A 14,364-nucleotide genomic window follows, 5' to 3' on the forward strand; every position below is an offset into this window, starting at 1 on the left:
GCACAGTTGCTCGAATATACTGTTCTGTTTCAGCTGATTGAAAGAATGTGCACTGTTCTCCCTTTTCACTGTTCATTTTGAAACCGTTCATTACATGTTTGTCCTTCCCATTTTATCTTGGAAATGTAAAGATCATAAATAAATGGTTCAAGTATAATTTACCCCACTGTGGCATTATCGCATGTTTATTATTGTGAAGAATGATTACTGTGGCTCTTAAAATATAAGTTAACTTTCTCATGCTATTAGTATGTGTTGAAACTGAAGCGCCACTAGCATTTTTAATAAATTAACAATCTAGTATTGTGAGCTGCTCGGGAAAACACGTTTTATGCGAGTTCAAATGTGTAACAGGTCAACATTTAGTAGTGATGGATAGGTGATTTTCAATGTCTTATCAATTACCCTATTATGTCAGTCGTGGACACAAGCAATTGAGCCAAAAGAGACTTTCATCTCTTGACAGAAAAAAATAAAGCTGTATTCAGAAAAATCTCTTGAACGACAGAAAACATTAAGAGAGCACACATTTTCACCATGGCATACAAGTTTCTCACATTTTCAGTATACTCCCCTATCTTGCAAGGTTAACAGGAATCTGGATCTTTATTGGCATCAAAGTCTCACGATTTCTTCGTTGGTCCATGACCTACATCCCCAGAAAATGTTATATAAATCTGCCTCTTACTCTTTTAATTACGGAAAGAAATGTGGCCAAAACATCACATCTTGGCCAAGAAAGTAACAATATTGTGTGTGTGTGTGTGTATATATATATGTATGTATATATATGCGTGTATATATATGTGTGTATATATGTATGTATATATATATAATGTTTTTGTGTAAAAACCATTCACAAGAAATGTGCTGTACTCTGCTCTTAATGAACAATATTGGGGTTGGAACAATATTGGAGTTACAGTTGCTGCGCGCCCCCCTGCCGCAGGTGGCGCTGTGACAATACAGTCACCTCGGCAGCGGTGGAAAAACAGAGGTGAAAGTTCGTATACGAGCGACCGACGTGCTGCTGTGGAAATCCCAAGACGTGAGAAAGAAACATGGATGAAAATGAAGATTTTACCTTTTCTCTACAAGGCAGCAAGGCCACATATGTCCTCAGCAATGTCGCCGAGGTGGTTGAACGTATACTGACTTTTTTACCAACCAAATCGCTACTCCGGATTGCAAGGTAATGGAAACTGGTAAACAAGTGAACTTAGCTAATGCTAATGGCTGTTCAGTGGAAGTTAATGCATTCTCACACACAAGTGGAGGAGTTAGGAATATAGTGAGCTGCTGTACCTGGTGTGTACTTGTTAACGGTTACTCTGTTGTGTTTGTGTAATTGTTTTTATTATTTCTGACTGAAACGCGAAGTGACGCGCTTTCTTGAGGAGACGGTGCTAAGCTAGCAGGTGAAGCTGACTGTGTTTGTTTGTGTTGTCTCAGTGTGTGCAGGCTGTGGAGGAACTGTGCTCGCAGGGTGCTGAGGACTCAGCAGCACCTGGCCTGGGTGTCTGCATGTGGACCGTCCAACTCTGAGGTACATGCCCTGTGCAGCATCCTGACTGAGGAGGTGGAGGTAAGTCACAGCACACTGGATAGTAGAGGGGGAGTAGATACTGGTGTGTGGGGGGCTTGACTCACGTACACAATAATATGCCCAAGTATGGTGTACACCATTTGACAGTTTCACATTTGCTCAACTATTATTTAATAAGGAAATACTCATTGAGAGTTCACACAATGTTGAATAAGTCTTATCAGCTCCACATTACTCTCTTGTTTGCATGCCAAGACGGATGCATAGAGCACTATGGCTGAAAACACCAAGAAGTGCTCATCAGAAGTTTAGGAAGTAGATTCTGCTGTTAAAATAATGCTGGACATTCAATAAAACCACACAGCCACAGTATAGTTCCCAGGATGCAGTGTGAATTTGTTAATAAAGCAAATATACACTTAACTTACTTAAGTAGCTCAAAAACGCACATCATAAGACTGCATCACTTCTATCTCATCTGTCTCCCACTCTGTGTGTGAGTGGGTACAGCAGGGAGCAAAAACTAGGTCAAAGAGAGACTTCAAACTGTTTTGGTATTTCTTCAGAAAACCACAGGGAGGCTGTAGAGGTTCTGCACTGGATTTTCTGGGAGCGAAGAATTGTAGATAAAAAATATGCTAGTAGGCAATGCTGTGCAAGTGCAGGAAATTTGTAAGGAACAACAGAACTCCATAATAGACTGTGTCCTGCAGGTATAAACCCTGGGAGAATGCTAGCACACAAACAGTGTCACTGTAATTCAACACAGATGGACGTGAAAGGGCCAGTAGCAAGTCTTGTTTTGTCTTCAAAAGAAAAACAATACCCGACTTAAACAAAGACCCAACATTAGCTTTATTTTATTTTTATTTTGTTATAAATTGGAGAATGTGAGGTTTAAAAGAGAGAAAACCATTTCAGTTTTTACACCATGGAAATTAAAAGGAAGCTTGAGAAACACTTTTTTTTTTCTTCATGGTTGGCTAAATGTTGTCATTAGCCATTTAGACACATTGAGCACCTAATGAGTTGTTTTGTAATGGTCAGTTTTATTCATTTTGTCTTGCACTGTTTTAACACATGGCCATTGAAACTTCTTATTTCCAGAAAGTATTTCTCCTGCCTAAAATGGTTCTGGTGATGGTTGACTGTGAGGCTTTTACTGGACAAGCTTATTGCTACAGACAGAGTAAAGGTTGGTATTAAACTATGTAATGCAGTGCTTTAGAATGTCATTATTTGGTGTTAATTAAACAGATTATGTCTCCCTTTGATCATGTACATGTATAATAAGGTTTAGGATCTGCTGATTAGTGGTCTAACACAGTCCTTAAGATTTTCGCCATTCTCATGCTGGATCATATGTTTGTATATGTGGGTTAGTTACACATGTAGAAATACATTATGAACTCAAAGTGCACACCGTATTTCAATAATCTGTACACTGTGCTGTGTATTGACATTCTAAATGTGTCCCTTTTTGGACAAGGTTGTGCCCTCTTGAGTACATGCTCTTATGGTTTGAAACTCAGGTGGAAGTTGTGAAGTTTAAAACACTGGCTAATATCAAGATTTGCTCTCATGTCTCATAATTTTATCTGCCCACCAGATAAATGGTATTTATCACAACTTCCTCCATCCACACAGCAGGCCTGTAATAACAATTTCCCTGTTGTTAGGTTAGGCCGTTAGTCTAAGAGAGTTGTGGACATCAATATTTGAGATTTTTTATAGCTTACATCCACAGCCCAGTCCTACAGCAGCTACATTTGGGGTACAAAGAGGTGACTTGCCCTGCATGTTATTGCTTTCACAAACCTCATAGCACAAAGTATAATATTTATGGAATGGAAATCAGCAACACCACCAAAAGCATGCTTTTAAAGCTTGAAAAAAAGAAAAATATATATATATATATTTTTTTTTTTTGACAAGCTTGCAAAACTTCCTTCACAGTAATAGAAAAGCACCAGAACTACATAATTAATCACCATTAGAGACAAAGTTTAAAAAAATATATATATAGTTCCTTCTTTGGCATAAGGGGTTGTTGTGGGTTCGACGGTTGTTATTTAGGTGACATGAAGATATTATTTTGCATATGATGCATCATAAATTGTATTGTGCACCTTTTTTTAAATTATAAACATGGGGGTTAAAAGCACATAAGCCTTTCAATACAAAAGACATTTCTGAACAGCATCCACATTGCTTTGCTACTCTTTTTTTCTACACCCACCACCCAAGTATGGGGTGTTGGATAGCACTTTACCCCCATACTGTATGTAACAACTGAGTTGATGCAGTTTAATTTACTTTGCACACCAACTGACCTCCTCATCAACTTGAAATATTGTTTTTATATACTGTCGATCTTAATTTATTGAGTGTTGCAACATTAAGAGTCTCATCATATCACAAAGTTGCTTGACTGGTATAAATGTCTCCAAATGTTTCAGTGTCTGAATGCTTTACTTGTGACTGAATTGATGAGAGCGTGAAACATTTCTTTCTCCAACTTCTGTGCAGCAAAAAAGAGTCGCCACAGTCCAGACACAGTCGAAGAACTCAACCTGCTCTTCCCCAAAGGTTGTGACATTATGGGCGTCGCTACACCAGGAATAGTCCGTAAGTGATCCTCTCTCTACTCTCTTCTCGTTCATATTTCGCCAACACCAATTAAACATACAACTCATCTTTTAAATTCAATATTAGTCGTTTAATATTATGCATATAAGAAGCTCTGACGAAAACCAGGTTTCTTTAGTTCATGCAAGAGGAACGGTTCACCTTGCAGCAATGGAGACTATGTATTAATCCCTGCTGCTGCTGCCTAGTTGGAGAGCATCACTGGTGGTTGGCACTTCACTCCCTCTGCTGCTGATAGATTGCCTAGTCTGCCCGGTGCAGCGCTCCCCATTTCTCCATGTAATCACAACCCTCCGGAGAAGCGACTCTCCATCAGCTATGCTCTCGTTCTTCAAGATGATGGCTTATCACGCTCCCCATCGTCTATCAGGTCTAATGGCAGCCACGGCTGTTTGTGATAACAGTCGTTTTGTGATATTGCAGCTGAGGGTCATCGCGGGGTCACGACTCGCATCCAATTCAGTTGAATTAAATCTTAGATTGGATGAGGCTGAACCTATAGATTTGTTGTAATTGGTTTGTCAAATAGCCTCGAGTATGTCTAATCATTTATGCATGTTGGTTGTGTGGCAGCACAGTATTAAAAAGATGAGTTATGACACACCTAGGCATAAGATTTCTGTAATAATTCTTCATGAATTCCGTAAACTGTAATGTGGTGGTGGAGGATGTGGATACATTATTTACTAATGTGCAGTGTTTGCTCATTTTGAGTTCAATTCAAATCAGGGGTTTATTACATCATCATCATTTTAAACGCTTAAAACTAAAAAGAGTGAATAGTGACTGAGACTTTGTTTATGATATTACTTTATATAATTTAGTTTGACTTACTGAACCATTCGCGCTTTTCTCATTTGGAAGTTCATCTGCCTGTTTGTATTCAAAATTATACAAATGATTAGCCATTATCTTGTGTGTTGCTTTTCCTGAGGTTTATATAACTTACTGCTCCAAACTGGTGTTGTGCCTCTTTTGTCCATGTTTGCTACAGCTTTGTGTGGTTAGTATTTGCTGTCTTGATATTAAAGGGGAATAAAATCCCAGTGCAGTGGGTAAAACTACATTTAACGGTCAATCCTGTGCCCACTGTTTTGAGCTGCAGTACATCCAATGGCCACTAGATGCCGACTCATAGGTATCACTGTTTTCCACTTGCTTGTTCTTAAAACAGGGTTTCCACGGGTCCTTGAAACCTTTGAAATTAAGACCTAGTTTTACCTTATCATCCAAACCAATCACTTGTGTCCCAAAATACTGGCTTACTTCAGTTACCAGGCTCCTCTCCTGTGGAACCAGCTCCTAATGACAGTTCGGGAGGCAGACACCCTCTCTGTGACCTCTCTAAGCTCAAAACCTTCCTTTTTGATAAAGCTTATTGTTAGAGCTGGCTCAGGTAAACCTGAACCGTCTCTTAGTTATGCTGCTATACATAGACTGCAGGGGGAAATTCCTGTGGTTCACTCCCACTTGGTATGAATATGACTTCATTATATGTCATTAACCTTGTTCTTTATCTGCCTAGTTTGTCTTTCCTTCCTTTCCTATCTCTCTCTGTCTGTGTCCTCATCTTCCAGGTTGCAGGATCCAGATCCAGTTTCGAGGCTACTACTATTATTATTATTATTATTATCATACACGCCATCACCATTATTATTATGCTATAATTAAAAGTCGATATCAGTATAATTTTTTATCAACAATATCTGCTGCTGCTTACTTAATTTACATTGTAGTTCTATAAACATGTCATCACTGACTCAGAACTGTCCTGTATAAACTTATAACATTATATAGTTGTTATATTTCTGCTCCTGGTCTCTTTCTTCTGTCTCTATCTCATCTCCCTCCTTTCCTCTTGTCCTTTCTTTCCCCCATATTTCCTTTCACCCGAATCGGTCGAGGCAGATGGCTGCGCATCTTTGAGTCTGGTTCTGTCCACGATTTCTTCCTTTTAAAAGGGAGTTTTTTTCTCTCCACTGATACCTAATTATTGCTCATTTTGTGAATTGTTGGGTTTTTCTGCTCTGCATGATGTTGTCTATGTACAGTGCCTTGAGACAATGTATGTTATGATTTGGCGCTATACAAATAAAATTGAATTGAATTCACTGGGGTAACAAAACCTTACTTGGGTAAATTAAATTAATCGTTTGTACGTTCTTGTTCTTCATATTTTTAATGTGAACCAATTGTGTGCAGTTTTCTTCATCATGACACGATGTAAAAAAGACACTGGTCAATGTTGCCCTTTTTGTCTGTGTGCAGTGACTCCCAGTGGCTCTTATTCCAGCCCACCTCAGGAGTACCAGGAAGGAGAGGCAGGCTTTGCAATCATGTTCCCAAGCATGGAGGGTGTCCGCATTAAGCCCTTTCACTTTTGTAAGAAGTCCATGTCACCAAGTGCGCTGAAAGAAGCAGGTGAGTTAAGAGACATATTCAGTCATCTTTTCTTTCTCGAGTCCTTCACAGTTTTTTATTTATTCATTTTTAATTCTTGTAATTGCTCTATGTTGTCTCCAGGACTAGTTGATAACCCAGAGCTGCGTGTGGTACTGCTGTTTGTCTATGAAGCATATAAACCAGGAGGGGCACGTTTCCTCAACCAGATGCTGGAGCTCCTTGGCAAAAGCAAAGCTCTCATTGCTGGAGGACTGGTAGAAAGTGTCTTCTCTCCTCCCAGACACTGGTGAGTTGATGCCCTAGCACCAAAATGATTTGTAGACAAACTAGGTATGTAGTTTTATTCTAAAACATAACAAGCAAGTGGACGTCTGGTCATCCACACCTCACCTCCCTCTACTTCTCTATGGACAAAGAAACTATATGTTGTGAAATGGGATGCTATTTTTACTTGCTAATAGTAACCCAATATAACTCGGTATATTGCATTGTCACCCCTGTGTTGGGATTTGAATTGTATTGCCAATATAAATCCCTAGTCAGCAGTGTTTTTTCCCTGTTCTTACCCTATGTGCCTCTACCCTCATCTGTCACTCTGTAGCTGTAGCCAGGGTTCATACGGTGTGGTGGGCCTGGCCCTGAGTGGTCCAAAGGTGCAAGGAGCGTCCGTGCTCTTAGATCAAGACATCAGCAATCCGAAGGCAGCTGAAGCCACAGTGCGGAGGCTAAAGGCAGCTAAGCTTCCAGAAAGGAACACCCTTGGGTTCATGTTTGCCTGCGTGGGGAGAGGCCAGAACTTCTACAACAACCAGACCAACGTCGAGGCTGACGCTTTCCGCAAGGTGTTCCCCAACACTCCGCTCTTTGGCCTGTTTGGCAACGGAGAGATCGGCTGCGACCGGATCATCAAAGAAGACTACACGCTGTGCGACGCCGACACGGACAGCCTACAGCACGAGTACACCACGGTCATGACCCTGGTCCATCTAGGTTGACGGATCGACCTTCAAAACACTTTGGACAAACAGTAAGAGTGATGACCGGTCACGCTCCTGTTAGCAACAGCAGTCGGGAACAACGAAACATTCCCATACTCATTACTCACATTGTGGTTCAGAGAATCTCTCCACCGTTTCCTGCTGATGCAGCAGGAAATTAATCCTTAAGCTATTCATGCATTGGCGTCTTTTGGGGAATTACAGTATATTCCTCCGAGACCGTGTATGAAAACAACTTCATTTTAAAAGTAGTTTCACAAATTGACCTTAAAAGACAAACTGATGATCTCTGTTAAGCTGCAATATACTGTAGCACCCTTGTAATATATATACAGTATATATATATATATATATAAGTGGATATATACTTCTCAGATTGTGCACAATGATGGCATATCTTTCTCACCGTCTGATATGAACCCGATAGTTTGTTTCTGCTTTGCAAGTGAGTAAATTATACACACTTGAGTATGGCGAGCTCTTGTTATAGTTGGCGATTCAACAAAAGCACTTATTATATGTGAGTAGGCCTGTGGTTCTTCTTTCACAGAATCAAGATGATCTTGATTTGAATGTTCTTCCTCCTTTAGGTTTTACACTTGAGGTTTTTACACTTGTCTTATCAACGGGAATATCAAACTCCTACAAATGAACAAGTAAGATACCTCCCAACTGTGGTTCAGTTTGGCACCGTCTTATGGTGCTTCTTTTCTATGTCGGGTCATATGTATGACTTAATGTAATGTACCTGTGAGCTGTGAGACTTATTGGTCACCTCCAACCCCTCTTGAATCATGCTGGTGCTTAATGTGGAACCAGTTCCTCACATTTACACATAAAAAAGTCTGGCTTTTCCACAGAATTTAGTTGTTGAAAGTTGCAACCATAAAAATCAGTAGCTACGGCAAGAAATGATCAACGTGAGCAGCAAAAAAAGCTTTCCTTGATTATTCCTTGGTAAATTTTTAGTAAGAAAAGTAAAGGCAAAATAATAGTAAGAACCTTAATATTTGGTTGACACAGGTATTAGTTTTTCCAAACTCTGCACTGTCAGAGAAACCTGAATCGGGAAGAGTCAGTACTGGATGTAACCAGTTATTGATCTTCTACAATATCTGACTGACTGAAGTGTTGGTTGTTGGAATTGAATTGTTAAAGGTTATGGACTTGGATTGGATTTGATGTTCTTCACTTAAGTCGTAAATAGTCATTTTTGAAATATAGAAGCAATCTTCACATTTGAAAAAGCTTGTACCCCTTATACAGGAGAATACTATCTCAGTTTAAATGCTGCTCATTTCACTAATCTTTTTTTTTTCTCCCGCTCAGAAGTAAGTTGAGGTGATAAGGTAAAGTTTCTAGTTTATGTTATGTATGTCCTTGTTGTTGTTTAAGTTGGATAATAACTTTAAGTTTAGAGTTTCTGTAAAATCTGCAACAGTAATAATTGTAAAATCAATATTTTTGGCAAATATTTCCTACATTTTACTTTTTATTATTGGAGGTCAAACGGGCAAGTGCTTCTTTGCCTGCTTTCTTTCATCATACATGTATACATCTGCAATTAAAATACATGTTGTTGGTTAGTTTAAACTAACTAATAAATGAAACAGTGTTTTTTTCATGTGCCAAATCATATCGCTTTTGCCCATTTTCCTTAAATAAAATAAAGGCATTCGGTTCATGCTCTTCGTTTTTCGTATTTGTGTTGAAAACTATGTAAGCCCGTTTCTGCCACTTGGGGGGGAAAAAGTAGCCAGATACCAAGTCGAAATTATGAGATAAAAAGTCGAAATTATGAGATAAAACGTCATAATTATGAGATAGAAAGTAGAAATTAATTATGACTTATCTCATAATTATGATTTTATATCTCAAAATGTAGACACTTTATCTCATAGTTATGACTTTTTATCTCATAACTACTACTTTTTTATCTCACAATTATTACTTTCTATCTCATAATTATTACTTTTTATCTCACAATTATTACTTTCTATCTCATAATTTAGACTTGGTATCTGGCTATTGTTTCCCCCAAGTGGCGGAAACGGGCTTCCATAGAAAACACTACAGCAGCATCTTTTAAAACAGGCACTTCCTGAGTCCACTGGGCGTTTACACACGTCCTTCCTCGGGTTTGTAACTACACGCCTCCTCGGATCCAGATCACCACTTTCCCCTGATTTGCTCACACAGCCTGAAACTCCATTCTCCGCCTATAACATCGGCGGCAGCTCACGTCCAGGCGTGTTTAAATAAAAAAAGAGGAGATGTTTGCGATTGATTGATGTGTGCTTTAACCATCGACTGGCAAATCCCGGTGAATGACAAACGGTTAAGCCAATTGCTGTGAAGGCACTTTATATTCCCATAGTATCTTTATTTTGGGAAACCAGAAAAAAAAATAAAAACACGGAGAGGGACGAGCAAGCAGGCGCAAAGCTAATAAAACCATCTGTGGCGATAATAATCCCTCACATTGGCCTCGATTGAGAAGTGGTGGCGGATCTTCTCTCTCGGGCTCTCTCTCTCTCTCTCTCTCGCGCACGCACGCACGTTCACACTACGACCAACATGTTTAGATTGCTATGTCGTGACCGGAGCGACGCAAAAATGTCACACGATTCATTGGCTGCTGTCAGTCTCCGGCACCGAAACGTCAGCGATTTGATGGCGTTTGCCTGAAAAAAAAAAAAAAATCGCCTCGTGCTGTTGCTGTGGAAGGAGCCCGGAGCTTCAGCACCTGGACAGCTCCTGTGGCTGGACTCCCCGCTGCGCTCGCCGCGGATCCACTGAGCAGCAGGAGCCTGGATCTGGAGAACCAGTCACAGCCAGGGTCTGATAGCGTCTATACAGCTAATGTGCTCTTTCCGAGTGACTGATGCTTGTTTGGTTTTTGCACTGAAATCCAAGCAGCGCAAGTGGACACAGCAGCAGCATCAGCAGCAGCGGTGGTGGTGGTGGTGGTGGTGCTCGTCCAATGCAAAAGTGCTAAGGAAAGCTGCAGCCTACACACACTGCGAGTCTCCTGCTGCTGCTGCTGCTGCCTCACTTACTCATCACCACCGAGGGAGACATTACTATCAGCAAAGGGGGCAGCGGGAGGCACAGTTTACCCGTCAACAATGTAAATCTCACACAGGTAGGTCCTCTGCTTCACACAAATAACTCACTTATGTACAGATTGCAGCTCTCGCACAACTTCTAGGTTATAGTTTCTACTCTGGAATCTGATCCAGCAAATGAAGTCTTTATCACAGATGCCATTTTTGTTTTGCTCTCATGTATCTAAATAGTAAACAACTCTCTTGAAGTTTGCTTTATACTGGATTGTTGTAATAACATGGATGTAGGTTTTTCAAAAGAACACCACCTAAAGTTTGAGATATCTGTCAAACACGGGACAAGCCCTTATTCAATATCCTGATTAGCAGTGGTCTTTGCAGAGTCACATTTTTTAAAAAGCACATTTTTCTAAAAATCTGATATATGTCAACAGGTGAGCAGGATAGACTTCAACCTCCAACCTCTAAGTTTCCAAGAAGCAGATTTGAATTATATAAACAAAAGTTATAAACGTGAGTCATCAGTTTAAATTGATATTAAAATGGAACAAAAATGGTGTCCAATCTTCTATAGCCTATGATGTAAATCAGGTCTGGGCTAAATTAATACATACACTGTCTCCACGTTCAGTCGTCACTGCTTAGCATAAGGCTCAACAAAACTGAGCAGGCGATCAGTTCCATCATCTATCAAAAGATCATTTTCGTGTCACGGTGTTGAAAATGTTCCACTTATGCCCATTTTTCCTCCCCCAGGTTCATCATGAACGCGGCGTCTATCAGTTGAAAAAGTGAACTGCATCTCTCTAACAGGCAGAACTGAGTGGAAACCCTGTGACAGGTGCGATACGACGTCGCTCTGCTCTCCATCACCCAGCATCATGGCTAATGCTGAGTAAGTACGGACCACACGTGTGTTAACCACTGACTGAAGGAACGACATTATTAAGAGTTTAGTTTGTACAGTCAATGTGTTAGAAATACAGAATTGAAATGTAGGTTAAGTTATTATAGCATGCTTTTAACTTTTCTTGATCTTCTAGACATTTTTTTTGAGTCATATTTCTTATATTTCCCAGGTGTCTGCACTTCATTTTTTTTTTTTTTTTGCATTAATGACCCGGTTTCAGTTAGACTGCTGCTACAGCTGAGATGTCTCTGACCCTCATTCACTCTAAATGCTAATCACAGACATGCTGAGATGCAGATTCATGCAAACACACCTGCGCGGTCGTGACTACAGACAGAGCATCCATTCTGCTGCCGCTAACACAGTTTGCGATGTTTATTTGCTACGTTGAGTGCTCTCTGGAATGCTGTATATTGATGATGATTATTATTATTATCCATAAAAAATAATAGAACTTAACACCGTTTCCTTTTCCACCTACAGTTTTCTTCCAGCATTCCATTTTTAATCTGCACCCTCTGTGTGGGCACTGAGAACAGCTGATGCATTACTGAGGGAACATGCTGTAGCCTGTGTGTACGTTTGTGTGTGTGTGTGTTTGTTTGTGTAAAGAAGCTACAGGGAAAACAGTGAAAATCATTCTAATCTGTCAGCACGTAATTCTGCTGGCATATAGCATGACTCCCTAATTTGTCGCGTCTTAACTAGCTGCGTTTATTCTCTTGACCCAGATGAATAGCACTAAATCAATGCTTCATTTGTGCACCAGTTCTGCTCCTCGTCCCATACTGCGCTCAGCTCAGTGGGTCTCAACAGTAATGCCATGTCATGCTGTGTTTTAGCTGAAATGCTTCCTAAAACATGTTCGCTTTGCTCTCGTCACCTAAAGGAGAGCTGATGATCACGTCATTAAGGGATATATAAAAAAAGAGAGATATAAGTGTTTCATTTCTAATTTGTATCACTAATCTTTGTGCAGAAGTTCTCTTTTGACCTTCTTAAAAAACCTTTGTTAATTTTTGTCTCATGTCGCTTACTCACTCTCAGCCAAACATGTCCTGTCTGCATAAACTGCAATCAAACAGTTGTTTTCCTTTAGGTGAATTGAAATAAACATGACATAAGACCCCCAAAATTAATGAATTTTCAGTATTTTTTGAATAGGTTTCCATCGGGCATTTATAGTTAGGATTACCAGGAAAAAGTCAAACTGAGTCAAGATAATGAATGGTAAAAAAATATAAATTTGAGGCTAGGACCTCAGAATGAATGAATAATAGATTAGATTCCCGTCAAAACATTATAAAACAAATCAGTTTTAAGTGACTTTTGCTTCTTTTTCTTTTACAACGTTTCTCAAAAAAACAAAAAAAAGCAAATATAAATATTCAAATAAAAGCTCTCACTCATGTGACTGATGTAGTGTATAGACGGCAGACTGGTGATCTGTCTGCTGTAAACCCTGGTGTTGGCTGTAGCTCCTTTTGATCCTCGTGGTCAAGAGACAAAGTGAATGGATTGATTGTCTATATTGTTTTATCCATGTGAGTAGCATTTTATATTTGCGGTTAGTTGGGGTCGAACTAGTTTTGACAATTTGGTAGTTCAGTGATATGATACTCGACTCACCTCGGCACAGCACGGTTATTTTGAGTTTCCACTAGCGATAGTACCTGGTACTTCTTACATCGCCAGACTGCCGGCCGCTGATTGGTCAGAGTGCCGTCACAGGAAGAGGCATGAGCAGGAACACAGGCTATCAGGGTCACACTCTTGATGTAGTGGTTAGCACTCTTGCCTTTGCCGTCAGGACAAGGACCTTTCTGCCTGGAGTTTGCATGTTCTCCCCGTATGTGCGTGGGTTATCTCCGGGTTCTCCGGCTTCCTCCCACAATCCAAAGACTTGCAATATGGGGATTAGATAAATTGGACTTTCACAATTGACATTAGGTGTGAAAGTGGATGGTTGTTTGGCCCTGTGAGGGACTGTTGATCTGTCCAGGGTGTACCCCGTCTATCACCCGTCTATTTTCAGATTGGCGCAGCACCCCCTCATGTGGAGGATAAAGTGGTAGAAAACGGATGGATGGATCATCTTCATCATCTTGTCCAGGTGTTACATTGCCTCATTCACTCTCACTGAAACAAACATTCAGAATTAAATGCAACAACTGCTGCTTCAAATTCTGCTTATCATGCATCCCAGAGTCCCTCAAACACAGACATTGCATTTCTTGCCCTATATGCGAAAATGCAGTGCTAGGGAGAGAAAACAAGCCAGTCAGGTACAGTGTGTTTCACAACTCTTTTCTCTCATTAAGTCTTTCAAGGCCCACATTCCATTAAGTGGCTGCTGAAATTAAAATAATCTATTATTGGACACTGACACATAGTAGAAAAGTCTCTCCTTCAGTGCGTCTCCTGTCTTCTCTCCGCCCCACAGTAGTCTCAATGTCTCCTGTGTCTTCCACAGCTTGTATCTGTAAAGGTCAGATAAGAGACTGGTCACACCAGGGCCAGAACACGCCATTGTTCAGTCCACCAATTCATCAAAGTTTAATCTGGAATATTCTTAATGAGCTAAATGTGCCTGACGGACTTCATTAATATCCACTGGCATTAAATCACAAAACTTTCCCCTGCAAGCTGAAATGTGTATTCTACGAAATTACCTGGAGCAGAGTGTGAACTATGTAGACATGACAGGTGTTGAGTCAAACAACGTTCGAATTTGTGTTAAACGCCACATTTTCCTTTGCCAAATAAATGCCTTGAAAGACCGAGGAGATG

General features: G+C 40.2%; 1 protein-coding gene across 1 annotated transcript; it reads left to right on the top strand.

The window, feature by feature from the left end:
* Positions 1-1,061: 1,061 nt before the first annotated feature.
* fbxo22 (F-box protein 22) lies at positions 1,062-8,069 on the top strand (the record flags this gene model as incomplete). Its single annotated transcript, XM_083900413.1, has 7 exons — positions 1,062-1,192; positions 1,453-1,585; positions 2,654-2,741; positions 4,076-4,174; positions 6,464-6,616; positions 6,719-6,884; positions 7,200-8,069. The coding sequence occupies 7 exons, from the start codon at positions 1,062-1,064 to the stop codon at positions 7,591-7,593; spliced, it is 1,164 nt and encodes a 387-aa protein (XP_083756539.1). The 3' UTR covers positions 7,594-8,069.
* Positions 8,070-14,364: the final 6,295 nt, after the last annotated feature.

The sequence above is a fragment of the Microchirus variegatus genome (assembly GCF_963457635.1).
Source record: "Microchirus variegatus genome assembly, chromosome: 14".
In the NCBI taxonomy this organism is placed as follows: domain Eukaryota; kingdom Metazoa; phylum Chordata; class Actinopteri; order Pleuronectiformes; family Soleidae; genus Microchirus; species Microchirus variegatus.